Genomic DNA, 27,070 nt, shown 5'->3' with positions numbered 1-27,070 from the left:
GAATAAAGCCTGATGACTTATTCCCATTTGCAAAATAAGCTTTAGCAACATTTAAATAGTTAAGGATGTCAATAGGCCATGCCAGGTGCCTAACCTAGTATGCTGGATTTACTGCATCTGTCTTATGGTGTGTCTTACTTGCCTCCGGTTTCCCCCACCTCTTCAAATCGTCACACATGTGGCTGACAGAATAATTTCCTTAAAAATTGACTTCCTCATGCCAATGGTCTTCTTATTCCCCTAGGTATTATTAAATAGCCTTTGAAAAGCTCGTAATAATTACAGGGCACGTCACTAATGCCAATGAGTGATCTTACTGTATAGAGGTACCAAAGTGTAATCTGCACTTGCAATCATCTTATTAACATTCAAGCTGCGTGTTGTAATACTACACACACATTTACTGGGTGCCTTTCTGGCAAGATTCTGTCCAAGGTGCTCAGAACTGATGGATGACTGTTCCTTATTAGTTACTAATGAATTGGGAAACAAGGGATAGACATTAAATAAAGTGAAGCAATAATATGAAAGATCTATGATTAAAAAAAAATCAATACTTAATAATTCCCCTAGGAAGTCATTCAGGATGGCTTCCTACAGGAGACAGACCTTTAAACTGAAATACAAAGGCTTCATTTGAGGGAATATGTAAGGGTAGGGTTCAGAAAGAAATCAGCTGTCTGGTAGGATAATGCCCAATTATTGAAAGTCAGGCTCTGTGAGACTTTGTCCCACAGGTAGTAAGGGATAGTGCCGATGTTTCTGGGTTGATGAGGATCACACAGATAATTTGAGTACAAAACTATCTTCTTTGCGCAGAGGGCTCCTACAGGAAATAAGACAGGCCACAGAAGCAGATAAGGGTAGAAGCAGATTAAGAAGAGTAGACAACGGTTGAGGAAACGGGGCTGGAATCAGGCATGCGCTGGTCCCGGAACATTGGGGTCAATTCTCATTGCATCTGATTACTATTTTCTATTTCTGTGGTTTTCTCCCTCATCAGATATGAGGCCCTGGGGGCAGAGCCCATTTATCATTAATTGTTGTAACTGTTATCAGTTATTATTTTAGTTACCTTGTAATAGTAATATTAATTCCCGGTACATGGTCCAGGACTCAAAGCCGTGTTTTAAAAAACAAACTTGGGAGTTCTCGTCGTGGCGCAGTGGAAACAAATCCGAATAGGAACCGTGTGGTTGTGGGTCTGATCCCTGGCCTTGCTCAGTGGGTCAAGGATCGGCGTTGCCATGAGCTGTGGTGTAGGTCACAGACACGGCTCGGATCTGGTGTTGCTGTGGCTCTGGTGTAGGCTGGCAGCTACAACTCTGATTAGACCTCTAGCCTGGGAACCTTCATATGTCACAAGTGTGGCCCTAAAAAGACAAAAGACAAAATATATATAAATAAAAAAAACTTAAGATCAGAGAGAGAAACAGCCTAAATGTCCACTCGCAGATGAATGGATTAAGATGTGATATATATACACACAATGGAATACTACTCAGCCATAAAAGAACAAAATAATGCCATTTGCAGCAACATGGATGGAACTAGAGACTCTCCTAAGTGAAGTAAGTCAGAAAGAGAAAGATAAATGCCATATGATATCACGTATATCTGGAATCTAATATACAGCACAAATGAACCTTTTCACAGAAAAGAAACTCATGGACATGGAGAACAGACTTGTGGTTGCCGAGGGGGAGGGAGTGGGATGGACTGGAAGCTTGGGCTTGAGAGGTGCAGGCTATTGCCTTTAGAATGGATTAGCCATGAGATCCTGCTGTATAGCACTGGGAACTATGTCTAGTCACTTATGATGGAGCATGATAATGTGAGAAAAAAGAATCTATATGTGTATGTGTGACTGGGTCACCATGTTGTACGGTAGAAAATTGACAGAACACTGTAAACCAGCTATAATGAAAAAAATAAAAATCATTTAAAAAAAAAAAAAGGACCAGAGGGAGAGGAGGAAATGCAACTATGAAAGCAAGTCAGAGAAGACATGACAATTGGAGCAGAGGTCATAGAGTAGATGTGGGCAACGCTGTACTACTGGCTTTGGAGATGCAAGAAACACAAGTGGACTCTAGAACGTCCAAGAAGAATGTAGGCCTGTCCATGCTTTGACTTCAACCCAGGACTAGGAGACAATAAATTTGTGTTGTGTTAAGCCACTAAATTTATGGTAACTTACAGAAGCAATGGGAAACTGATAGACATGTTTTCTTTGCTAGATGCTTCCTAAGTTTTCAGATGTCAATGCCAGTCGCTATTTTGTAAGCTCTGAGGTGTAGACCCCCATGCCTCCTGCTTCGATGTGACTTTAGAGGTTGTGCAGAGTAGGGTCACTTCAGTCTGACTAGTTTGTATAGTTTACCATAGGCTACCCTGTTAGAAGTACAGCTGTCCCTTGAACAATACAGGAGTTTAATCCATGTATAACAGTCCGCCCTCCATGTCTGCAGGTCTCCCACATCCACAGATTTAACCAACCACAGATGGTGAAGTACTGCAGTGTTTACTATTGAAAAACATCTCTGTGTAGGTGGACCCATGCAGTTCAAACCTCCATTAAGAGTCAACCGCATAGTTTTATATCTAGATCTTGAGGTCTTACCTTCCCCAAATGCTTAAAAAAATAATGCTTTAAAAAAATTATTCAGAAGTGTCGCTATTATCAGATAGCCCTTCCTTTCCTTCCATTTCCCTACTTGTTTCGGAGGCATAGAAAAATTTAAAATCAGGTCATAGAATAGCCTGGACGTATACATGACATAGTATGCTTTGATCTGACTTTAATACTGCTTACATTTGTGTCAATTTAAGTATTTCATGGCTGTAGACCTATTTTAAGGTTCATTCTACCCTCTAGATTCTATAGTAAAGACCCTCTAGCATATTTTGACAGTATAGCTGTTATGGCAGAAAAGTTATCCCCCAAACAAATGTTCTTAATTTTATTTTTATCTTACAGAAGGTTATTTTGATTAGAAAATGGTATTAAATGGCTAAATTTTTTCCCTGTCTTTTTAGGGCCTCACCTGCAGTATGCAAGCCGCGTCTGTGACCTACACCATAGCTCACAGCAATGCCGGATTATCGAGGCCAGGGATTGAACCCGCATCCTCATGGATGCTAGTCGGGTTCGTTAACTGCTGAGCCAAGATGAGAACTCCCCTAAATGGCTAAAATATTTTAAAACATATTACAATACATCGAAATATGATCAGTCTTTTAGAGAACTTAAATGAGAAATTAAATATTTACATATGCACATAGAATATAAGGACATCAATGAAAAAGGAGTAGAGCCTATATTTATTTCTGCTTTTGATTTTACTTCTTATAGAATAAAGCCTCATTTTTACATCTTTTGAACTTCTGAAAATGTCTTGTTACAGGATAAGGGCATTTGTTTCCATTTTATTTTGTGGAGCAGGGAATTTCATAGTGCTATAACCTTAGCAGCTTTCAAATACAGACTGAAATATATGGACACACTCAAATATAAATATATTCAACTTCCTTGGGCAAAATCTCCAGAACACGAACTTTACTGGCTGTACAAAATGACCTATTTAGGAAAAAGGGCAGCTAGTTACCAAAAATCAAAATGATAAAATGACTCCCGGATGAGGGGGAGAGAGAAGCATCATTTTCCCTAAGGGGGAGAAACTACCAAATCACATCCACCAGAAGCAAAGCAAGATCTTTTGAAATGGTATTGACATATGAGGTTTCTACCAGCTATTTAACCTTCAGCAAGCCATTCAAACTCTCCATGTCTTCCTACTCTTATTCAGGAAGGGACTCTTAAAAAATAATCACCTATCACATCTGAATCCGGCCAGGCACTGAATTAAGCTGACAGTTACCTCTTGGAATTGGGAATGGATAGATTGACTGAAGGAGTTTGGATCCCAAGTCTCCAATACTCATGGCATGAATGGCTTGGTTAATCCAATCTAAAATGAATATAGTGGCTATTAATTGTACTCTGGAAGCTCCATCTTATTTATTTATCTAGTCTTTTTAGGGCCGCACCCGCGGCATATGGAGGTTCCCAGACTAGGGGTCTAATCAGAGCTGTAGCCACTGGCCTATACCACAGCCACAGCAACGCCAGATTCGAGCCATGTCTGCGACCTACACCACAGCTCACGGCAATGCCGGATTCTTGACCTGCTGAGCAAGGCTAGGGATTGAACCTGCAAGCTCATGGTTCCTAGTCAGATTCGTTTCTGCTGTGCCACGACTAGAACTCCTGGAAGCTCCATCTTAATAGCCATCAACTACAACCTGAGGCCTCTCTTTAATTGCTGTTTTAGGGGTAGCAATCAAGGATGCTCAGAAAGTACTATTCACCTCACTGTTTATAGAAACTCAGCAGTCAGGAAAATAGGCCACCATCATTTGTTCCAATGACCATCCCAAAGCCTACTGCTAAAATCATTTCTTCAACATCTTCTTAATTAAAAAAAGAATATTCATTTTGGGCTCCTTCCATCCTATCAGTCTCTTGTTCTTAAATAATTTCTCTGTCTCTATTAAAATTTATAGGGAACTTGAATGTTTCGTCTTCACATAGATTCGCACACTTGTTTTTTTCTTGGCTTTTTTTTCCCTGCATATTCTCCCCTACTCCTCCCCCTGCTTCTTCTTCCTTTTTTCCCCTCCTCCTCCCCTTACCCTTCTTTCTCCTCCTCTTCCCTCCTCATTCTATAATTCTGTTTCCATTTTGAATCATCAAAACAACTAGTTTTAATGTCTGTTATGCTCTGCAGAGAACTAAGGGCTCTTCCTATATTATCTCATTAATTCTCATAGGAACCTCACAAGTCAAATATTACTATAAGCCCCACTGAAAAGATGAGAAAACCAAGACTCATAGAAAGAAGATATACCATTACAAAGTGGTGAAATCCAGATATTGGACCTGGCACTTTCAGATTCCAGACCCCAAAGCCACACAATCTTTGGTCATTGCTAACAGCTTGAGAGCTGGTGTAACCCAGGCTCCCTTAGCTTCCAAACCAGACTAGAGGAGGGGAAACTGTGGATGACTCCAACCATGCACTTAATGTTCCCTGAGTGAATGGACACATGCATGAATGAAAAAGTAATAGCTAATATGAGACTCTTGATTACCTTGGGGATCGGCTATGAAACACGTGGCTTATGTGTTCGCCTTGTGTGCCATTACATTTTGCTGCTGCAGTTATAGGTTCTCAAACATGCAAGGTGTCCTGGGATCTTAGCAACTGTGAAAGCTGTACCATGCATCCTTGTTATCCCTGATGTGGGTCATATCACAACTGCTGCTGGGCCGTAAGATGCCCCAGGTGAATTCACTTAACTGTCAACGACTGACCCACGCCCCACCCCCATCAAACTCACTGCTGCTGCTGCCCTCGGCTGAGGGTCCTTGTCCCACCAGCTTTATAATGGGCTCCAGAATTGTTGCTTTAGTTTCCCTCTTAAAGAGTTTGTAACAGATTTCCCAGGAGGTTTGGTTAAGGGATGTGGCAAGGAATCCACCTGTAGCCACGCCAAGAAGCAGCCAATGTCACTCTCCAGTATCCAGAAGCCAAAGCTGACCCCATCCTCTGTCACCTCAGAGAGGATCTCCTATCTACCAGGTCACATATGCGTACCTTAACCAGAATGCTACCAGGTCACATATGCGTAACTTATGTGTGGCTTTTTCCTCTAATGATAGGTATTATTTCCAAGGTTTGGGGCAGTTTGCCACATGCTTCCTCTTAAGATCCAATGACTATGTCTTTCATCCCTTTCTATTCTAGTTCTTGGGGACATGGGTAGCCATGAGGTGCAAGCTGTGCCCCACACCTCACCTTTCTACCTTAACCAGAATGCTGAACAACTGTTGAATTTAAAATAAAACATTCATCAAAGTCATTTTAACAAAACTACATATACTGAATACTGAAAATTCTCAACAATATTGAAAATATTTTTGGAGTCTTAGAATCACTTTTAAAATAAGTGGAATTCCTTATAAATTAGGAGTTTAATAAATTCGGAACACACTACTATATATAAAACAGATATCCAGCAAGGACTTACTGTATAACACAGGGAACTATACTCAATATTTTGTAATAGCCTATAAGAAAAAAGAATCTGGAAAAAAATAGGTATAACTGAATCATTTTGCTGTATACAAGAAACATAATACTGTAAATCAACTATACTTCAATTAAAAAAACCAGATGTTTCAAGTAAAAAAAAAGTATAGGAGTTCCCTTCGTGGTGCAGTGGTTAACGAATCCGACTGGGAACCATGAGGTTGCGGGTTCGATCCCTGCCCTTTCTCAGTGGGTTAACGATCCGGCATTGCCGTGAGCTGTGGTGTAGGTTGCAGACGTGGCTCGGATCCCGCGTTGCTGTGGCTCTGGCGTAGGCCGGTGGCTACAGCTCTGATTCAACCCCTAGCCTGGGAACCTCCCTATGCTGCGGGAGCGGACCAAGAAATAGCAAAAATACCAAAAAAAAAAAAAAGTATAATCAATGAATCAGATATTACCCAAATAAACAGTGATAATCCTTATGGTTTGTGGGTGAAGTTGGTTTATGGAGCTAAGTCTAGAAATGATGGTGAGCTAACCTGCTGGCTACACATAATCTTGTACTCATAGGTTCCCTGATCTAATTTTCTACCAAGGCTGATGCTCAGCAAGCACACACAGGGGCAGATTCCTGGCTGCTGACAGATGGTATCTGTCCTGGTTGGTTGGTGCCCACCATACAGAGGTGTTACCATTTTGTGAAAATGGCCCTGTCTCCATCATTTCTCCACCAGGCGGACCTTGTTGCTCCTTGGGCACCGAAGACATTCTCTGCCTCAGGACCTTTGCACTTACTGCTTCCTCTTTACATGTACTTCTTGAAAGAAATACATGTCCCTCCATGTATCTGCCTGGCTTCCTTCCTCCTCTGTTCTTTCTCTGTTCAAATAGGAGGTAGATCTTCTCAGAATACTCACTACTGAGAAAGTGTAACTCTGTCCACTATTCTCCTTACCTTGCTTCATTTCTCTTCACCATATGCATCATCCCACCGAGTTTACAAACTTTACAAAGATATTTAAAGATATCTTGGAGTTCCCGTCGTGGCGCAGTAGTTAACGAATCCAACTAGGAACCGTGAGGTTGTGGGTTCGGTCCCTGCCCTTGCTCAGTGGGTTAACGATCCGGCGTTGCTGTGAGCTGTGGTGTAGGTTGCAGACGCGGCTCGGATCCCGCGTTGCTGTGGCTCTGGCGTAGGCCGGTGGCTACAGCTCCGATTCGACCCCTAGCCTGGGAACCTCCATATGCCGCGGAAGCGGCCCAAGAAATAGCAACAACAACAAAAGACAAAAGACAAAAAATAAATAAATAAAGATATCTTGATTTATTTGCTTTTTTAAGATTATGGTTCCTCCATTAGAACATGAAAGCCATGCAGTATGCGGTGATGTGTATGTTAATTAAATAGTTATTTAATACAGTTAAATTCTGTATACTCTCAGCTTAGAACAGCATCTTTCATGTAGAAAGCTCTCAGTCAATATTTGTTAAATGAGTGTTGTGAATTTCTAATACAAAACGGTGTCTGGGAGTTCCTATTGTGGCTCAGTGGATTAAGGACCCAACAATGTCTCTGTGAGGATATGGGTTTGATCCCTGGCCTTGTTCAGTGGGTGAAGAATCCGAAGTTGGTGCAAGCTGTGGGGTAGGCATCAGATGTGGCTTGGATCTGGTGTGGCTGTGGCGTAGGCCTCAGCTGCAGCTCTGATTCAGCCCCTGGCCCAGGAACTTCCATATGCCGAAAGATGTGGCTGTAAGAAAAACAAAACAGAAAACTGGGTCTGACTGTAAAGTAAGAAGGCATGCTATTCTCCTGGCTCGTAAGCTTATTTCTGATAATTCTATAAAAGCACTTTAAAAAATATTTGTAATAACCATGGCCTCTTAAGATGTCAACTTTGATAGACAGTTGGGAAATAAACATTCTGTTTTAATATAAACAAACAGAATACAAATGTTTCCCAAATGTATCATGTCACGTATCTTTCCCTCTCCTGAGTGGGCAACAAAGATACCATTGGCAGATGAATAGTTTTTTTTTTTTTTTTTTTAAATGATTTCCAGCTAGTTCAGTCAAGCATAATGTCATCTCTTTAACCAGCTGAGTTATCAGCATCTCCAAGGTAAGGAGACAATGGAGCTAACAAATAACAATAATAATGATGATAATACTAAGTCCAGTTAACAGTTAATGAGAACTTATCACGTGCCAGGCATGTGATAAGCATTTCATAAGCTTTTATCTCATTTAAATCTTACAAGAATCCTATGTCATTTTTGATTTTAGAGAGAATTTCTTTAATTGTAGATTCATTTAAGTAACTGGCTTACGTCAGAAAATGGCACAGAACAAGGTCTCAAACCCAAGTGATTCTGAACCTTGAGCCTCTATTACTCACTACTCTCTGTATGTACCATGTGAAAGATGCACAGACATGCTGAATTCCATCACACAATTCAGGGTAGAGATCCAATCCTTTCTACTCAGTTTACATTCAACCACTTTGCCCAAAAGCCCAGTGATTTTTGTCAACCTAAATGTCTCCTTCACAGTCCTGAAGAAGAGGTGTTTTATGCTTATTTCATCCTACTCATACCCTAGTTTTAATGCAACAGTTGGGAAGGGTTTTTGGACCCTGGAGATATTTCCCACTGACTTAGTTGTCCTGTTGTACTTTCTATAATCAAATAACCAACAGAGTACATTTCTGTAGTACACCGCAGTTTCAGAAGTGCATTTTCATTTATTATCATGACAAACTTCTGAGTCAAGGAGCACATGTAACATTATCACTATTTTTCAGGTGATAGAATAATGTTCCTAAGGGTAAGGAGGAAGACCCCATATTTCCTGTCCCTAAAAAGAAATAAAACAAAATGGAGCTGCTGGGGAGTTTCAAAGAAATGGAATAACGTAATCTGAAGTTGGAGGAGGTCCCAGACGTCCCCCTGTTTTTCATCCACCTCACCCTACAGATGAGGAAAGAGTCCCAGAGCTGCTGTCCAAACCCAAAGTAGAAGCCAAGATGTTTCAGCCCATTTCATGCCCCCTCGTCACCTCATGTCACCTCAAGGACATGAAGATGATACTGCATGCACACACAGGAGATTAGAAAGCAAGGAGAGAGTTCGCTGGTGAAAACGCTCAAATCTCTCTAAGTGGCTGTTACACAAGCCTGACTGCATATGATTTAAATGGAACACGAAATGTAACTTGGCATAAAGATAATGTTACAGAAAGTGGCCAGGTTCCCAACAGGTCCCCAAAGTCATAATGCAGCTGGACCATAATCCTAGCAGCATTTGATTTCTCGTTGTTTTTGAGAATTGCCTGGGAATTTTAAACTGCACTGCTGTTGTCTGGTTTCATGGCAGAAATCTCTTATCATCTCAGCTTCAAGCCCTCTTTTCCTGAGAAGAAGGCACCTTCCTCAGCTGACTTTCCCCTCCCTGGGGTGGCTAAAAAATAAATAAATAAATAAAAATCAGGAGTTGTATTCCTGGACTGTGGATAAATGGACTCTACAACCATCCATGTGGGGGTCTAGCTGGTGTACCCAGAGGAGTGAAGGGAGTATCAACTTAAAAGAAAATGCACAACCTACAAGTTGAGAGCTAAGATTTTTTGGGATAAAATTAGGACTTAAGCCCAGGAGACAGCATCTCAGGTAGCCCTGAGATGCTAGGATATATAAGAGTTTTTTCAACAGAGGCAGGTAGTAGGAACAAAATATTACAGAAAACCAGATATCTCAAGTTAAGGACTTTAATGTGTTTCTATGGGTCTGGGCTTACTGGAATCGATCCTTCGATTTGCATCTCAGCTGTGGGGCCAGTATTGTTTCTTTCTCGAGTTCCCTCAGGGCTTGCTGGCTCACACCTGGGAGTGGCTGCACTCACAGATGACTATGACATCTTTTTGTTTTTAAAAAGAATAGCCCAGGCAGCAGTATTTCAGATAGCTCTGAAACACTGCTCCAAAGAGGCAAGGGGAAATAATTCCAGTATATATGTGATGAAGGTGCAGCCATGCACACATTCTGCAAAAGTTTGCTTCTGGTCTCATGAAAGTCACTACTAATCATGAGATGCAAGAAGTGGGCTCATAAAATCTTCTAAAAATATCTATCTGAAGACCTGTCCTTCCAGTTTTCCCAGAGTACAGAATGCCTCTCTCCTGATCTCCACCCTGAGCTCTGCAGGGGGGATTGTGGGTCAGTGGCTGCAGTGACTCTTGATTTAATTCACATAGAGGCTGATGGCAAGTGCTAAACTCCAGTTCACAGGGGCCATACAGGCATGAGGAGTTTGGGTATATGGACCCACTGAGGGTTGGCTCTGCTGGGGGTGGGATGGGAGATGACAGGACTGGAACATCTGAACTAGAGTTGGTCCCAGAAGAGTGGGTCCTGCAGAATTGCTGGGAAGGAGGGGTTAGGGGCTAAACTGCCCACACCTTCTCTCACTTTCTGTTAAGGCAGCTTCGAATTCATCATCTTTCTTGAGCACCTACTCTGGTGAGTACTAAATGTTACTTTATTTTGCTGGCACATAACTAATACTGGTTCAAGTTCATTTAAGACTCACGTATTTGGAAGTTTTAGGAAAAGAATAATGCTTTGTTTCTACGTAGGGCTCCCTGTTTGTACACAATGTTAGCATTTAATCCTCACAACTCCGCAAGGTACATGATATAGGTGTTTTTTTGTTCTGATAGAAAGGAAGACTGACATTCTAGAACCTGCCCCAAGGCACACAGCTGGTAAACACTGGGCAGTACTGAATCTGGGATTCTAGTGTTGTGATTCTTGGATGCTGTGGTATCAAATGAAGCTTGTGTCCTAGAAACCTGCACTGTCTCCCTGGCGCAGGCAGGTGCTGGCAGGGAGGTGATTTATACCCACTTTTTGAGGTCAGTAGATTGTAAAAAGGGAACCCTCCCCTTCCAATACACAACCACTAGAGCTGCCTCCAGAGCAAGGTCTGCTTTGATCCTATTCATGATATCAGTAAAAGTGAAACCTTGTCTTCCCTTTGACACAGTTGAGATAGATTGAAAGCTTCCAAAAGGAGAAAGGTAATGAACAACAAAAAGAAAAGATTAGATAATAAGTACTGAATCCAAAGAATGAATTTCAAGTATTTTTAAAAATCTCAGAAGAACCAAGGCATTTGGTCAAGCCCTCAACTGCCTTTTAAGATAATTCTAGGAGGCATATCCAGGATGGCAGCCCTGCCCTGCTGATGCTCTGCATTCTGGCTCCACTGCCCCTAGAATGACCAAAACGCCTGAACAGCTAGCCCTTATCAAGGACCCCCAAACTCAAAGTTAAAGAACCAAAGCTGTTTCTCTTTCAAAATTCTTAGATGCCAGGGCCTTTTCTCTCAATTCCATTCCACTCAGATTTATGGGGCAGAATCAAAGAACAGGTGAATTAACCCTCCAGATTCAAATTATCATGCATCTACCTTTGGCCTGTCTGCTAATATACCGGAGACCTATCTCCTCCTTTCTCTCTGGCCTCCTCTTTGCTCTCCTCCATCCAAACCTCGACAGGAACCCTTACGTTATTTCCTCAATCTAATGGAGGCCTCCCCTAACCATGACAGACCCACGAGGAGAACTTACATAAGGGTCAGGTTGCTCCACTGTAGTAGCCACTTGGAATGAGTCACTTTTCAACCCTACAGGAGATTTGTATTGAAACCCTTCCTAGATAAAGACGGTGGCTCATTTTCATCAAGGGTGCTCCCTCCCACATAAAGGTGGGCACCGCATGCTCCTGGAACATCTGTGGCAGGCAAACTGTGCATCAAGGTTTAAAAGAGTAATAGAAGTAGAAAAAAAAAATAACCTATGAACCTTCACGAAGATCTAAAGCAACATTAAAGGGATTCTTCATGTGTGAAAGCAATGATGATTTTTAGTATAAGATTTTAGCACATCTTACACTAAAAGGAGAAAGTGCTAACTTTTTATTCTCTCTGAATGTCATTTTTTTGAAATCTGCTTGCTACCTATGGTTTCAAAAGAAGTCTTTTTTGCCAGATAATTTTTTTTTGAAGATGACTTAGTGTCTGCTCTATTATTTAAAGATAGAACTCATTAACTTAATATCCCCATAATTTGGGCTGAATTCATATTTATGTTAAACCAACATTTAAAAAATACACTTTTAATGTAATCCCCTCTATCTAAAAGCTTACATGATTATATAGGTGGCATAATTTGGGAATAATGACCCATTTCAGGCCACAATTTACAAAAGAAGTTACTTAAGTAATTCCCATTCCCTTGTAACTTTATACCTCTTCTTTTTTGGTATCACCTGGGTTTTTTTAACTTATTTTTTTATTACTCAATGAATTTATTACATTTGTAGTTGTATGAAGATCATCACAATCAAATTTTATAGGATTTCCATCCCCAAACCCCAGAGCATCCCCCTACCCCCCATCACCTGGGGTTTTTAACAAATTCTGATCTAGAATTTAAGTTCTCTCTTTCAGGCACTATTTTAGGTGCTTATAGTATTTCATTTATTTTTCACACTAGCCCTGTGAGGTAGTCTTTATATGCTCAATTCCCAGAAGCCTGAGGGGCAACAAAGCTTGAGGAAATTTTTTTTTTTTCATCTTTTGTCCTTTTAGGGCCGCAGCTGCGGCATATGGAGGTTCCCAAGCTAGGGGTCGAATCGAATCAGAGCTGTTTGCTGCTGGCCTACACCACAGCCATAGTAACACAAGATCCAAGCCATGTCTGCAACCTGCACCACAGCTCACGGCAACACCGGATCCTTAATCCACTGAGCGAGGTCAGGGATCAAACCCGAAACCTCATGGCTCCTAGTTGGATTTATTTCCGCTGTGCCATAATGGGAACTCCGAGGAAATTAAATTCTTTGCCAAAGATTTTTTATAATCTTGGGATACACATCCATCCCCTCCAATTCGTTTCACCTTAGCCAGTCCATGCTATAGTGCGTTTGTTTTGTTTTCTTTTACTTATCTTCTGCTACATAACAAAAATCGTTGGCTTACAACGACAACAGTCATTCACATTCCTCCTGGCTCTGAAATCTGGGAAGAGGTCTCTGCTCCTTCCCTCACCTGGGAGGGCTCTGTTGGGGGTGACCTCCTTCTGAGATGGCTCCTCCTCCTTGCAGCAGGGTGGGGCACTGCTCACTGCTCTGACAGGGATCTCTGCTCTGGGTGGCTGCAGTCTAAAGAACAAGTGTTTCAAAAGGCAGAAGAGGAAGTGGCTGATTTCTAAAAGTCTGGGCCCAGAAACTGGCACTGTAATATTTCTTCTGTACTCTATTGGCCAAAATCAGTCAGAGAGCCCAGATTCAAGGACAGAAGTCACAGATTCCACCTGCCAATGGAAGGCGTGCCCAAAAATCTGGTGGCCATGTGGCAAAAAGCCTCATACTTTATAACATTTCTAGTTCAGCCACAATTTCTTTTTTTTTTGGGGGGGGGGGTGGAATCTTTTTGCCTTTTCTAGGGTCGCTCCAGTGGCACATGGAGGTTCCCAGGCTAGGGGTCTAATCGGAGCTGTAGCCGCCAGCCTACACCAGAGCCACAGCAATGCAGGATCCGAGCTGCATCTGCAAACTACACTGCAGCTCACTGCAATGCTAGATCCTTAACCCACTGAGCAAGGCCAGGGATCGAACCTGCAACCTCATGGTTCCTAGTCGGATTCATTAACCATTGCGCCACGACAAGAACTCCCCAGCCACAATTTCATTAAACTGTGACTGCTATTTTATGACTGCTCTCATTCTTCCACGGGTTTGCAAATAAAAACCTACCTACAGAAGATAGCTTCTCAGAGGCGGGAAGGTCTGCATCTTTTTCCGTTTTTCCTACATCCTACTTTTATTGCTATTACCATTGATTCACTATACAGATTACGACCTTTTGAAGAGAGTGACCAAGGGCTTAGGGGGAACTTCTATTTTTTTGTCTTCTTTTTGGTGTTCTCAGCAGTAGACAGGTTCTCCTCACCTGCAGCTGGACCAGTTTCCCTGCTGGCCACTCACTAGTGTAGAGAGGTCTGTTTCTTAAATTTGATACATCTTGGTCTTTCTCTGTTAACCAAGTCTGACCAGCTCATGCCTGACTGGGATATCAGATAATGACAGTTGATTTCAATTACTTCAATTGGCCTTTACATATAAACATCCTTCTCACAGTGTTTTTTTGGTAATTGCGTTGTTCCTGCATCTTTGATGGATGAAGTTGAAAAATTAAGGCAGCAGTATGTATCTCTTGCTTCCTTTGTAAGCCTCCACACCAACCAGTTAGGAGTAGGGTTATATCTAATGCCTACTAATAAATACTGCAGCTGATGCGAATCTGGAGGAAATACATTCAGCGGCAAGAATCTCTCTGAATGACACTCTACACAACGGATCAGATTAAGCATTATGAAGGACACTCTTTCAATTTTGTGATTTCATTTTTAAGTTGGATCCTGTAATCACTCTTGGAATAAGACACTGACATCTGGGCTGTGCTCTCTGTTTTAAGTGTACGCATGTCAAAGTCTTTGAAATATGTTGGATTAAAAATGAGATTTCAAGGAAGTATTTCATTGGAAGTGGGTATTATTCCCTTTGTATTGCATCCAAAGTTCAGGGGTTTTTTGTTGTTGTTGTTAATCCTTTCATTAACTTAGTATCATACACATCATTTTTCTAATTATACAACAGCCAATATACTTTAACTTGTAGAAAGACTTCTGTTTAATTACAATAAAAATAAGGATGGAAGCTAAAGCTCTGAAGAAGTGATAAAAAGGTCTCTTTAAGTTACTATTGCTGTATTTTCTTTTAGATTGTACATAACTCACCACCTATGTATCCTGTGAGCCATTTATTGTGAGTTTTACTTTTAAATCATATGGCCATTAAGAATAAGACTTAAAGGATTTTCCCTGAGTTTAAAAGAGCCGTCCACTTGCTTTATCAAACCCAATTACTTTGTAGATGACTTTCTGTTATTCTGTAGGAATTTCATCATTTGCCATTTTAAAAAGGTGTTTGGTGTTTGTACTTTACTTTTTTTGTTTTAGTTGTCTATTTCTGCATATCAATGTACCCCCAAATTTAGTGGTTTAAAACAAACTATTAGATTTGAGAAACAAATTTTGCCAAGCCCATGCTAACACTGACCCTAGGAAAGTGTTCTGATATGAATATCTGCACATAGGTCCTGCTTTTGTATATAAGGTATATAACACCATATAGTTCAGTCTTCTTCTTTGTATTAAGATATAGCACTGTGATATAACTTAGGCTCTGTCAAACTAGATATCTAATTTAAATGATCCTGGGTAACTAAAGCTTCCATTGCGTACAAATGTTAAAGCTGAAATAAGTGAATATTTGTGTTAGAAGAGAAGCTCTCTTCCCCTAACTGGAAGTTTCTTCTGGAGAGAAAGGCTCCTGGAGGCTCTCTACCCTCCTTACAAACATTCCCTAGAACTCCAGAAGGAAGTGAAAGGTGATTTATTTGACCAGAAAATGTGGGGAAAATAAACCAGGGAAGCTCAATTACCTGCTCACCTCTTTCCCCTGGAAATTGACCTGTCTGTCTGAGGAGAGTGTGGTTATATTCCAGGTTTTATCTTTTTTTTTTTCTTAAAAACTATAATAGGGCCAGACCCACAGCATATGGAAGTTCCCAGGTCTGAATAGGAGCTACATCTGCCAGCCTGCACCACAGCTATAGCAATGCCAGATCTGAGCTGCATCTGCGACCTACACCACAGCTCATGGCAACGCTGGATTCTTAACCCACTGAATGAGGCCAGGGATCAAACCTGCATCCTCGTGGATACTAGTTGGGTTCATTACTGCTGAGCTACAATGGGAACTCCAAGGCTCCAGGTTTTATGGAGCAGCCCCCATGGAGGCTGTCCCTGCTGCCAGGGTAGGGGTGGAAGATTGTCTGATACTGGTGTTTAGTGTTAAGAAACACAAACGCATTCACTTTTGTTATCTTTAGCAGCAAAAGTGGTGATAATGTGACCTCCTACCTAGGAACTCTCAGTTCAGAACTTGAGAGGTTCTAGAAGAAGCAACCTACAGAGTCACTGTCACGCTCAACAGCTCATTAACATCACGACAATGACTACTGTTATTAAGAAAGCTTGTTGAACGCTTGCTACGTGTCAGACTAGCGGTTTACTCACTTTTCATGTATTATCTCATGTAATCAAATCATGCCAAGGCAAGTCAAAGGAACCGTACAACGTAACTGGGGGTTTCGGTCACTTTCACAGTCGGCCATCCTGAAATCCTCCCCTCCCTGCGTGCACATGCCCCTCCTCACATCATGAGATGGGGTCTATCTCCTCTCTCTTTGAATCTAGGCTCATCTTCATGACTCACGCAGACAGAATGCAGGGAAAGGGGGATTCTGGGACTTCCAAACCCACGCCCAAAGAGGCTTGGCAGCTTGCATTTCCTTTCTCTGGGGAAGCCAATACCCACAATGGATCTTGAATGATGAGAGAAAGGCTGAAGTGCGTGAGCCCTCCTGGAGGAGCACTGAGGAGCCTGAGAGGTGAGTGAGAAATGGTAAATCACTGGGTGACCTCACAGTTTTAGAATGAGCTGATTCACAGTAGCAGACAACTGAAACAAAGTAGCAGACAACTGAAACAAAGTCCAAACTTGCAGACACCCTGTAAATGGGTGTCTCCTAATGCCAACCCTTACTAAAAAGAACCATGGCTCTGGAGAGAAATGGCTGATTAAAGAATTGGGGCAGGTAGGTTCAAGGCAAAACTGGAACAACTTGTTATACCAGAAAGTAAGGGATCTTTGAAAAGATGTCATAAGAATTGAAGCGGCTCCCACTAGCCACATCTGGAACAATTTCTGCACCAAGACAATTTAAGTACAGTAAAGGGTTATAAATAATTGGAGGGAGTAGAAATTTATGAATTCATACTTATAATAAACAGATAGGGAAGAAGGGAGAGATCTTACTACAGTGGAATACGAAGGGCCACTTGGTAAATGTGAAGAGCTGGAGAATCATAATTTTGCAACCATTTTTTTTTAGGTGCAACAGAATTTTAAAACATCTGTAGATGATTTTTTTAAACCATAAAGTCATGATCGATTTGTAGACAGAGTACCTATAAGGTCCAAGCCATGCTTTTAAATGTCATTCTAAATGAGCTGCCTTCTAAGGGACAAACGGTGCTGTCACCTCAAGACATCAGCTCTACTCTTATTGAAAAGGATAAAAGCTCTTCCTTGAATAATAAAGTTTGGCCCCCTCTCTTTCCTGGAGAGATCACCACTGCTTCGCCTCACATTTCAATGATGGTGCAAAGAAGCGTCTACGCCCTGGCTCTCTCCATTCCTCTGCTCTGGGGCGTCCTCCCAACCCCTCACTCTGAGCCCCAAGCTGGCTTCCCCCTGCTCAGTGGCTCCTTAAATATGCTCTGCTCATATTTTACCATGGTGCCCATGACATATATTTTGTCATTTATGTAAACTCCAAGAGATCAGAGACCAGCCTGTTCCATTACTGCTGTATTCTAGCCAGCAGAAAAGCATTCTTACTGATTGAGTAAGCCAGTGAGTGCATGTGCCTGCTTCCCCTGGGGACAGATGGCTTCTGGCTGTTGAGCACTGTTACTTCTTTCCCTCTATCCTTGTGGTGTCGGGCAGGAAGGAAGCCTGGAGGTTTCCAGTCTTACTGCCAGCACTCAAATGCAATCCTATTTTGCCCCAAGGGATGTCCCTGCATGCCATCTAGAGGGCAATGGGAGCCAGGGAGGTCCTTCTGCTGGTAGGAGCATGCAGGTGACATGAGGATTCAGCACATGTGTGCACCTGTAGAAGCCAGCCAGTTCCCAATGTCCAGGGGCAGCTGTGATCCTGGCAATGGTGTCCACTGTTTCCTGCCCTCTGGGTGACAGCTTTGCAATGACACCTAAATGCCTAGGGGTGCCCTTGACTATCACTCCTCTGACCCTTACAATATTTTGGGGAAACATTAGATCTCTAAAGTATCTGGAAATTTTTTTAACTACTGAGTTCTAAGTGATGCCCCTGCAGGTGGCATTCTTTGAGGGCACAAAATGCCATGTTTCTCTCTGCATATTCACACCTGTACAGTGTCTGGATCACAGTGGAAACCAATAATAAAAATACAGATAATAGCCAACAATGTTTAATATGTGTCCAGCACCGTTGTAAGTGCTTTACATCTATTTGCTTATGTAACCTACTCAAGAAACCTGTGAGGCAGGTACTGCTCTTTTCTTTTAGAGATCATGAAACTGAGAACAAAGAAGTTAAGCAACTCACTTAGGGGATCACTGCATTAAATGGTGAACTGAACTAGTCAGTCTGGCTCTCAAGCCTGTATTAAATATTCTCTCCTGCCTGAATCATGTTTGCTGAAGGACTTATAGATTCAACCACTAAAAATTTAGAAGTAATTTACTACAAACATCCTATGTGAATTTATCATAAAATAGCAGTGTGTGATATTCTTAAGATTCTTAATTTGAAAGATGTTCCTGGAGTATCAAGAGAACATATACGTTTGTTGTTGTGCTTACTTGTATTCTTAGAAACAGTGAGAAATAGGGAGCTTGGAAGTGAGCATTGCAGGAAAGAAGAACCATGGTGAAGAATATTCATAGGTTTTTGTGTATTTCTTGATGCACATTTGCCTGCCTTTTGCCTGTGAGCACAAGCTAAAGCCAATGGCCACTGGTTGCAACAACTGTGGAAAAGCTCTCTCTTTACTGTGGCTTCTGCCAATTGGAGAATGAGTCTTCCTACCAATGCTCCACAGGAATGGAGAAGAGAGTCTGGGAAGATGCAAAGACAAGTAGGAAATTGAAGTGGGATGGACTCAGCATCTGATCATTAACATTGTGAACAAAAGTGCACAACCCTCAAAGATGACCAGTGCATAAATCTGCATGTGCGCATGAAGTATGCCAGAAAAGGCAGTAAGGGTAGCTTTCTATCCACTCCAGATGTCTCCTGACACACAGAAGGAGATGCACTAGTAGCCCTGGGCAGGGCCAGCACTTACTTCTCAGGGGAAGAGAAGTGTCTAAATCTGATGGATGCATTTGGAAGGAAAATCTGAGCACCAATAGTCCAACCCCTTCGTTCTCTTTTGAAAGTAAACCTGCCATTGCTTTCTCCTCCTCCATGTCTTAAAGGGGTCGAGTCTGTCCACTTTGGGTTGGACGGTGCCTCGTCCATTGCTAATGGTCACTGGGCAGGTAAGTCACCACACTTCTAGGGTTCAGCACTGGGAAACCCACTTGCCTAAAGTTAAAAGCCACATTCTCCTACAAAGATCCATAGCCCCTCCTTCAACTACAAAAGCCCTAAAGTATGGAAAACAAGTTTTCCCCCCAATTCATCTGGCAGTAAAACCTGAAGTGCCCTGAGTCACCGGTGACAAAACCTGACCTTGACAGACACGAAGCTATTCAAAATCGTTGTTATCCCATTTAGAGCTCTGTGTCCAATACAGTAGCCAATATCGATGTATGCCTGTTTAAATTTAGGTCTATGGCTATGAAATGGTAGTAAAAGTTCAGATTCTTAGTCATACTAGCCACATTTCCAAAGCTCAATAGGCATATGTAACGAGTGCTCTCATATAATGCAGATACAGAGCCTGCAGCATTGCAGAAAGTTCTGTACAGCACTAATTTAAACTAGTTTTCAATGAACACATTCACATCTGATTATAGGATATTAATAACAAACATATACACCGTTTCCCTCTAACTTTAAAAAATGTCAAATTGCTAAATCGCATCTGGCCTAAAGGACCATAGATAGGGGAGTATTCACCTGCTTCAGCTTTTATTAGTAATAAAGGCAATATTTCAGTCTTTTTTCTGCTTTAGACTTGACCTGTTATGGACTGAGGGCTGTGTTCCCCCAAACTTGCATGCTGAAGCCCTAACCACCACCACCCCCCTCCCCGCCCCGCAATGTGATGGTGTTTGAAGATGAAGCCTTTGGAAGATAACTAGGTTCAGATGAGATATGAGGGTGGGGCCCCGTGATGGAATTATTGTCCTTATAAGAGACATAAGAGTGCTCTTTTTTCTACCATGTGAGGATGAGGCAGAGGTTGGAGTGATGACACTACAAGGCAAAGGACACCAAGGATGGGCATGAGACAAGGAAGAGGCAGACAGAGAGTCTTCCCTAGAGCCTTCAGTGGGAGCACAGCCCTGCTAACACCTTGATTTCAGGCTCTGGACTCCATGGTCATAAGATTATAGACTTCTGTTGTTTAAAACCCAATCTGTGGTCATTTGTTATGGCAACCCTAGGAAACTACAACAGACTTTGGTCCCAAGAAGTGGGGTGCTGCTGTAAGAAATGTCTAAAAATGGAGAAACAGCTTTGCAACTGGGGAAAGGGTAGAGGCTGGAAGCGTTTTGAGGTGCCTGCCAGAAAAAGCCAAGGCCATGAAGGGACTGTTACAGCAACTATGGTAAGAGATTAGAAAGAGGAGAGTTGGAGAGACAGCTCTCAGAGAATACATAAACAACCATGACCAGAATATGGACAGCAAAGCCTTCTGGTGATATCTCAGAAAGTAGGACCATGTTATCGGACAATGGAGTTAAAGTGACTTTTATAAAGTAGCAAAGAACTTCACTGAACAGTGTTCTAGTGTTTTGCAGAAGGTAGAACTTAGAACCAATGAAATTGCATGTTGAACTGAGGCAATTTCCAAGAAAACGTTGCAGGAGTGGCTTGGTTTCTCCTGACTGTTTAGAGTAAAATGAGAAAGAGAGGTGAATGGAAAAAATAATTGTTAAGCAAAAAGAAATGACTGATGATCTCAAAAGCTCTCAGCCTGTCCATATTGCAAAAAAAATGTGGAGGTTGGGTCTGAAAAGACCACTAGGGGTCAGGTAACCCTGTGGTAAGGAAGTGAGTATGGGTGTGAACCACAGACCCCATCCTCCTTCCCCCTTCCCCCTCCAGCAGACACATGCCAGGAAGGAAGGCTGTCAGGCTTCTTAGGTCCTATAGGACTGGACTGCAGGGCTACTGCCTGTGAACATGTTATCCTTCAAGACAGAGGAAGAATGACCCCAAAGGAGATTCAGACATCATCGGGGCCGCCTCCCTGGTTTCAAAGTTGGTGGAGGGCTTCGACAGGGGAGATGGCCTCTGCCTAAAGTCTTGGGGGCAGGGCCTCCTGCAGCCTTGGTGGGCGACTCCCAATCCAGTGGGTCCAGAAGGCAAAGCATCAAACCATACAGCATTATTCTAGAGCCTTAAGACCTAATGGTATTTGTTGTTAAGTTTCAGACTTGCCTGGAACCCTTCACCCCTTTCGTCCTTCCAATTTCTCCCTTATCCTATGCTTGTCCCCTCGTTGTATTTTGGAGGAACATATCTTATCCAACGGGTTCACAGCTGGTGGGGAATTTTGCTTCAGGACGAATCCTACCTGGACCTTCACACTTATCTAGGTGAGACTTTGGCATTTAGAGTTGATGCTAGAACAAGGTGAGACTTTTGCAGCTGTTGGGATGAAATGAGTGCAACAGCATGCCAGAAAGATATGAATGGGGGGGAGGGGGTTGCAGGGGCAGAATGTTATGGATTCAATGTTTGCCCCTTATCCCCAGTTCACATGTTGAGGCCCTAACCTGTCATGTGATCATATTTGGAGGTGAGCTCTTTGCAGGTTTAGATGAGATCATGAAAGTGGGGTTCCCAATATGAGATTGCTGTCCTTATAAGAAAAGGACAAAAGCAGTTCCCACTGTAGCACAGTGGATTAAGAATCCAATTTCAGGAGTTTGGGTCACTTCAGAGATGTGGGTTCGATCTCCAGCCTAGGGTTAAAAGCATCTTGTGTTGTTGCAGCTGTGGTTCAGATTCACTACCTGGCCTGGGAACTGACATATGCTGGGGGTGTGGCCATTAAAAAAAAAAAAAAAAGGACAAAAATCAAGAACTCTCTTCTGCACTCTGAGGACACAGTGGGAAGATAACCATCTGAAAACCAGGAAGAGGGCCCTGAACTTTGGAACTGAATCTTCCAGCACCTTGATCTTGGCCTTTCCAGCCTCCAGAACTTAAGAAATGTCTGTTGTTGAAGCCAGTCAGTCTATGGTATTTGTTACAGAAGCCTGAGCTAAGACAGTGCCTTACTCTCAATTGGCAAGAACTGAAACAGAGAAGAAGATATTATTTAAGAGGTACCTGAAATTTCAATCACCGGGAGAGAATTGGGCACACTCCTTTCCTCCTCAGATTCATGGACCATTCAACTCAGGCTCATCACAGGGGAGGATTTTATGTTTTTTAGAATCACTATTTCAACGAGATATAAGTGACATTCTGGCAGGGAGACAGTGGCTGCCTAGAAAACTTCCAAGGATTAATAAAGATGCCACAGATGGGACTGCTATGTTGGTGGGAGGTGGGACTAAATGGAGTCCAAGGCCTAGCCATGTAAGAGAATCTGGGACAAGCGCTTCCTCCCCCATGCTGGTTCTTCTCCAGTGTCTACCACGTGGCAGGACTGGTCAGATGTAGATAGACTTTTAGACAGAAATGTGTCTCGTCGAGTTCAGAACATCTTGAAATTTCCTTGAATGCTCCTACAGCTTCCTCTTCATGGGGTGAAGTGGGTAGGGCAGTCCTGGTCCTTTCCTGCTACTCAGCTTCTTGTGGATGTCAGGCTTCAAGAGCACAGCCAGCACGATCTACTATAGCCAGCTGATTTTCTTGTCCATATGGGTGTGAGACATTACAGAAATCTGGCATGAACCTAGGCTGGGCCAAAGAGTACAAAGATGGAGTTTTGAGTCTCCCACCCCCACAGGCTCCAGCTTGTTTCATTCTGCTCTATGAGTTCAGGCAACTAGCTTAACCTGGTGCTGCCTCAGTTTTCTCATCTGTAAAATAGGGAGTGCACCTGCTGGCCCACCAGCCTCACAGAGCTTGAGGACAAAAATTAAAATACTGAATGGGATAATCTATGGAAAAGTCATTTTTCCATTCTAAAGACATGTACTATCTTAATGATGGGGAAATTCCATCCAAACCCTATAAAGCAATCTAAGGGAGACCCTTGCTGGATTCTTAAAAGTACTGTTATGAATTCAACACAGCAGCTTTTATTTAGAGCATAAATTGGATTTCTGCTTGTAAAGGAAAGCTTAAGAGACTACTCCGTCTTAATTTGACAGTGGAGAGGCTCTTGAGTATTGGCCAACAATCTACTCCTGAATCGCACCAAAACACAACCATTTGCTTCCTGAATCATTACCATAAAGAATTTGCAGTAAAGTGCTGTCTGTGACAGAGCATTTACAGAGACAGCAAAGCTTCATGTTCAGGCCCTAAAAAACCATCCATCTCTGTCTTTTCTATTTAATGTACCCTCAGCTTTCTAACCAGGGTAAAATTTGAAGTCCTGCCCCCCTTGCAATTTCTCAGGTAAACCTCACATTTCTTGTCTTTTAAGATCAATGTGCAAGCTGTCAGCTCAGTGACAGAAGCCATGATCTGCCCCTCCTCTGCTTTGCTTTCCTACGATTAATAGCTGCTAAGGCTTTTATTTCAAGAAACTGGAGAGTTTATAGAATCTCGTATACAGACTTAAGAAAAATAACATTAATCTTGAATGTCAATTCAATATTAAGCCGACTCGATTATCAAAATTCATTATCACTGATTTTTACCCTAGAAATTACAAATTTGAAGAAAAATTAACTACTGATGATACTAACAGAATTGTCACTGTATTTTAGAAACAACTTGTTTAAAGAAAAAAATGTAATTTAGCTGATTTTACTTTAGGACATTTGAACACTTCTCATGAGTTTTTTTTTTTTTTTTAAGCACAGGAAAATTTGAAAAACTGACCATTTTCCAACAGTTCTCTCCAAAACTGTTTTTAGCAATATTTTTAAAAACAACACTGAAAACTTAACTTTCAGATTTCCATAGATCCTTAAACAGGCTGCACAGCTCCAAGGTTTTCTTTATCCAGACTTAAGTAAAAAATTCTGTAAGCCCTTTATACAGATAAAAAGATGTTTAAAGAGTGTACTCTGGCTTCCGAAAAGCCTCCTTAATTATTAAGTTCTGTGAAAGTTAATTTGAAACTGATAAAAGGGCAGTCATGCCCTTCCTCAAAAGTATATAGTCCTTGTAATACTAATCACTGTGGGTTACATTCCCCCAATCCCCTTATCATACTTGTGAACTTTACCTGAAATTTCGGCTAGTGTTTCTCGAAACGATTTTTTAGAAAGTTTTTTTGTTTTTGTTGGCCCTATGAATGTTTCTGACAAGCGACCAGAGCCTTGGGTTTTCGTCCAATGACAGCGTTACCTTTCTTTTTTCCTTTTACTTCTTTGTCGGACCCAAGGCTTATCAGAGCGGCAAAAGTTGGTTTTTGATCTAACATATCTATTTCAGTCTCCCATACATTCATCTTAAGGCCAAACATTTCTTTTTCTAGAAAAGAGCAATTCCTACAGCGTTATCGAGCCCATGTCAGACGCATCCTACTTTTTCTTCACTTACTGGGAATGAAAGTTACTATTCAGGACTGCGAACTGAAAGTCAGTGATGAGCAAGAAACGGATCACCCAGACATCAGCCGCTGTGATTTGTGAATGCAATAAATCAACAAGTTTTCGTTTAGCATCTACCAGGTGTCCAGCCTTTAGGAGGAACACGACTGAGACGGCCAAGTTCTAGACCGGGGCGATCTAGCCAACTGCAGAAATGAGCTCATCTTGAACACTTCACGGTGAAGTCAGCGGCGGGCCGAGCGCCAGCCTGTCCGGGGAATTTACGGCGCGTTGCCCCTCAATCTCCACGGATCCTGGGTTCACAAGGGTCTCCGCGGCGTCCCCCCCCCCCGCCCAAGGAAAAGGGTACCATTCACACACTGGCAAGAGGCGAGCCTCAGGGAACCGCACGCTCACTTCGCCTCGGCCTGAAGAGTGGCAAAGGAGGGAGCCCCCATTCAGGAATCTGCCGCGGAGCCGAGAGCGTGAGGATCTTACTACTTGCGTTTACGATAACCTCGAAAAGAAACCGTTGAAGGAAAGGAAAACCGGGTGGGGGTGGGGGTGTGGCAGGATGCAGCTTCCAGAAGCGTCCTTTTCTTAGCCGGATCAGGGAAAGTAATCCAGGGGACGAGAAATGAGTGTCCTAGGGGAAGTCAGTAGGCAGACGGGATAAGGAAGGACATAAAACTGATTTAAATTAAATTCCCACGCGCTCAGGGCAGCTTCGGTATTACCTAGAAAAAGGGAGCGCGGAGGACGCACGGTGCACCTGGCTGTGCCTTGGCACTCTCTCCAGCTCCCGCTGCGCAGACCGGTAGAAGGACTGACAGACAAGCCCTGGCGAGGGACTTACCTTCAGGGTTGGCGCTGATGAAGACCCGGACGCTGCGGCCCGCGGGCATAAGGTGAGAAGGCAGGGCGGTGAGGTTCCCGGAGAAAGCCGCCCGCCGGAGCGCAGAGTCCCGGGGACAGGGCAGCTTGGTGCCCGCACCGGCCGGCCACATCGCCCTCAGGGAGGAAAAGCCGGCGCCTCCTGATCCTCGGGTTCTTGCCCGCGGCTCCGCCGTACGGCTAGGTCGATCTCCCCAGGCAGCGCGGCTCAGAGCCGCTTCAAGCCGGAGTAGCCGCAGGCGAGCTCCGTGGCGCACACTCCTGGCGGGCGGACAGCGGCCATACGGACCCGCGGGCCCCTGTCGCTGCCGCCTCCTGCCCCTCTGCGCGCCCGCCTTCGCTTGCTGCCCGGGTTCAGCGCAGCAGCGGGAATGTGCGGGAGGTCAGCGTGGTGGAGCTACGCGCGTGGCGCCCCTTTGCGCCGGGAAGCGCCCATGCGGGTCGCCGAATCCGCGGCCATCTCCCCGCCCGCGCCCGCCGCTGGAGGAGGGAGCTGTCAACGCGGCCGGGAGGGAGCAGGCAAGTGGAGCGGACCAAACTTTATCTACGCCAGGCGACCGGAGTTTACCTCCAGCTGCCTCCCGCTGGGCGTAGAATATCCCGCGATTTAAAGGCTGCTGGGGCGCGGGGGTCTCAGGCTGATAAGGGGTCTCTCGGGCTTCTCTAAGGTCGAGCTGGGGCGCTCCTTGCTGCCTCCTCGGCGGAGGACAAGAAAGAAATTAGCCTGAGATTTCTGCTACTCCTCCTTCAACTCTACTAAAGGTCAAACAAGCTCTGAGCATTTTCTAAAATGCACGCGTGCCGGCCTCTGTGCGTTTTTGCTTAAGTGCTGGGAATTTCGCCTCAAAGTTAGACGTACCGCGGAGCCCGGACCCCTATGGTCCGACGCACCAAAAACCTGGGACCTCCTCAGGCGTCCAGGAGGGAGTGTCACCATCACCGTTTTTCTTGGTGCAGGTGGCAGCGTCCTGCCTCTCCTCTAGCTCTCCACGCGCAGCAGAGCGGGGGTTTTTATAACAGAGCCCCGCCGCTCACGTGCTCCTCGCCGCATGGTCTCTGAACCTTTTCGAGAGCGGATCTCCGCGGGAAGCCCTCCCGAGGTCTCTAAGCCTTCAGGGGGTCCTTCCTGCTCCCGCCCCAGCTGGGTCTTGGGCCATTACGCTAGCTCGGAGGCTCTGGGGCCCGCGGAATGGGAGGATGCCTGGAGCTCCGTGCGGCGCGGCGCACGCCTAGGCACTGCAGGCTGATGTGGGCTCCCGGGAGCATCGCCCCGCGCAAAGGCCCGCAAAGTGCAGGTGACCGCGGATTGGAGCCCGGTGCGAGAGGTCAGAGTTGGCCTTAAGCAGCCTTTCCAAGCCCGTGCAAAGCATGAATTGGCTCCACCTGATCGAATGTGGCCAGAGCGGACGCGGATCTGCTACCTGGGTTGGGGGCATGAGATGGACAGAGCAAGGGGTCAGGTCCACTTCCGGGGTGCCCTGAGACGCAAAGGGACTGAGCCGTA

General features: G+C 43.7%; 1 protein-coding gene across 2 annotated transcripts in view; it reads right to left on the bottom strand.

The window, feature by feature from the left end:
- Positions 1-26,555, bottom strand: part of LOC125137777 (NACHT and WD repeat domain-containing protein 2-like) — a 110,539-nt gene extending 83,984 nt beyond the window's left edge. The window contains exon 1 of one of the 2 annotated variants that reach the window (XM_047798826.1): positions 25,529-26,555. In XM_047798826.1, coding sequence (XP_047654782.1) covers positions 25,529-25,679 — 151 coding nt within the window. In that variant the 5' untranslated portion in view covers positions 25,680-26,555. The remainder of the gene's footprint in view (positions 1-25,528) is intronic. The other variant, XM_047798827.1, reaches the window with a different exon arrangement.
- Positions 26,556-27,070: the final 515 nt, after the last annotated feature.

Source organism: Phacochoerus africanus, chromosome 10 (assembly GCF_016906955.1).
Source record: "Phacochoerus africanus isolate WHEZ1 chromosome 10, ROS_Pafr_v1, whole genome shotgun sequence".
Taxonomy (NCBI): domain Eukaryota; kingdom Metazoa; phylum Chordata; class Mammalia; order Artiodactyla; family Suidae; genus Phacochoerus; species Phacochoerus africanus.
The sequence above is the reverse complement of the archived record's forward strand: the minus strand, read 5'-3'. Positions and strand labels throughout refer to the sequence as shown.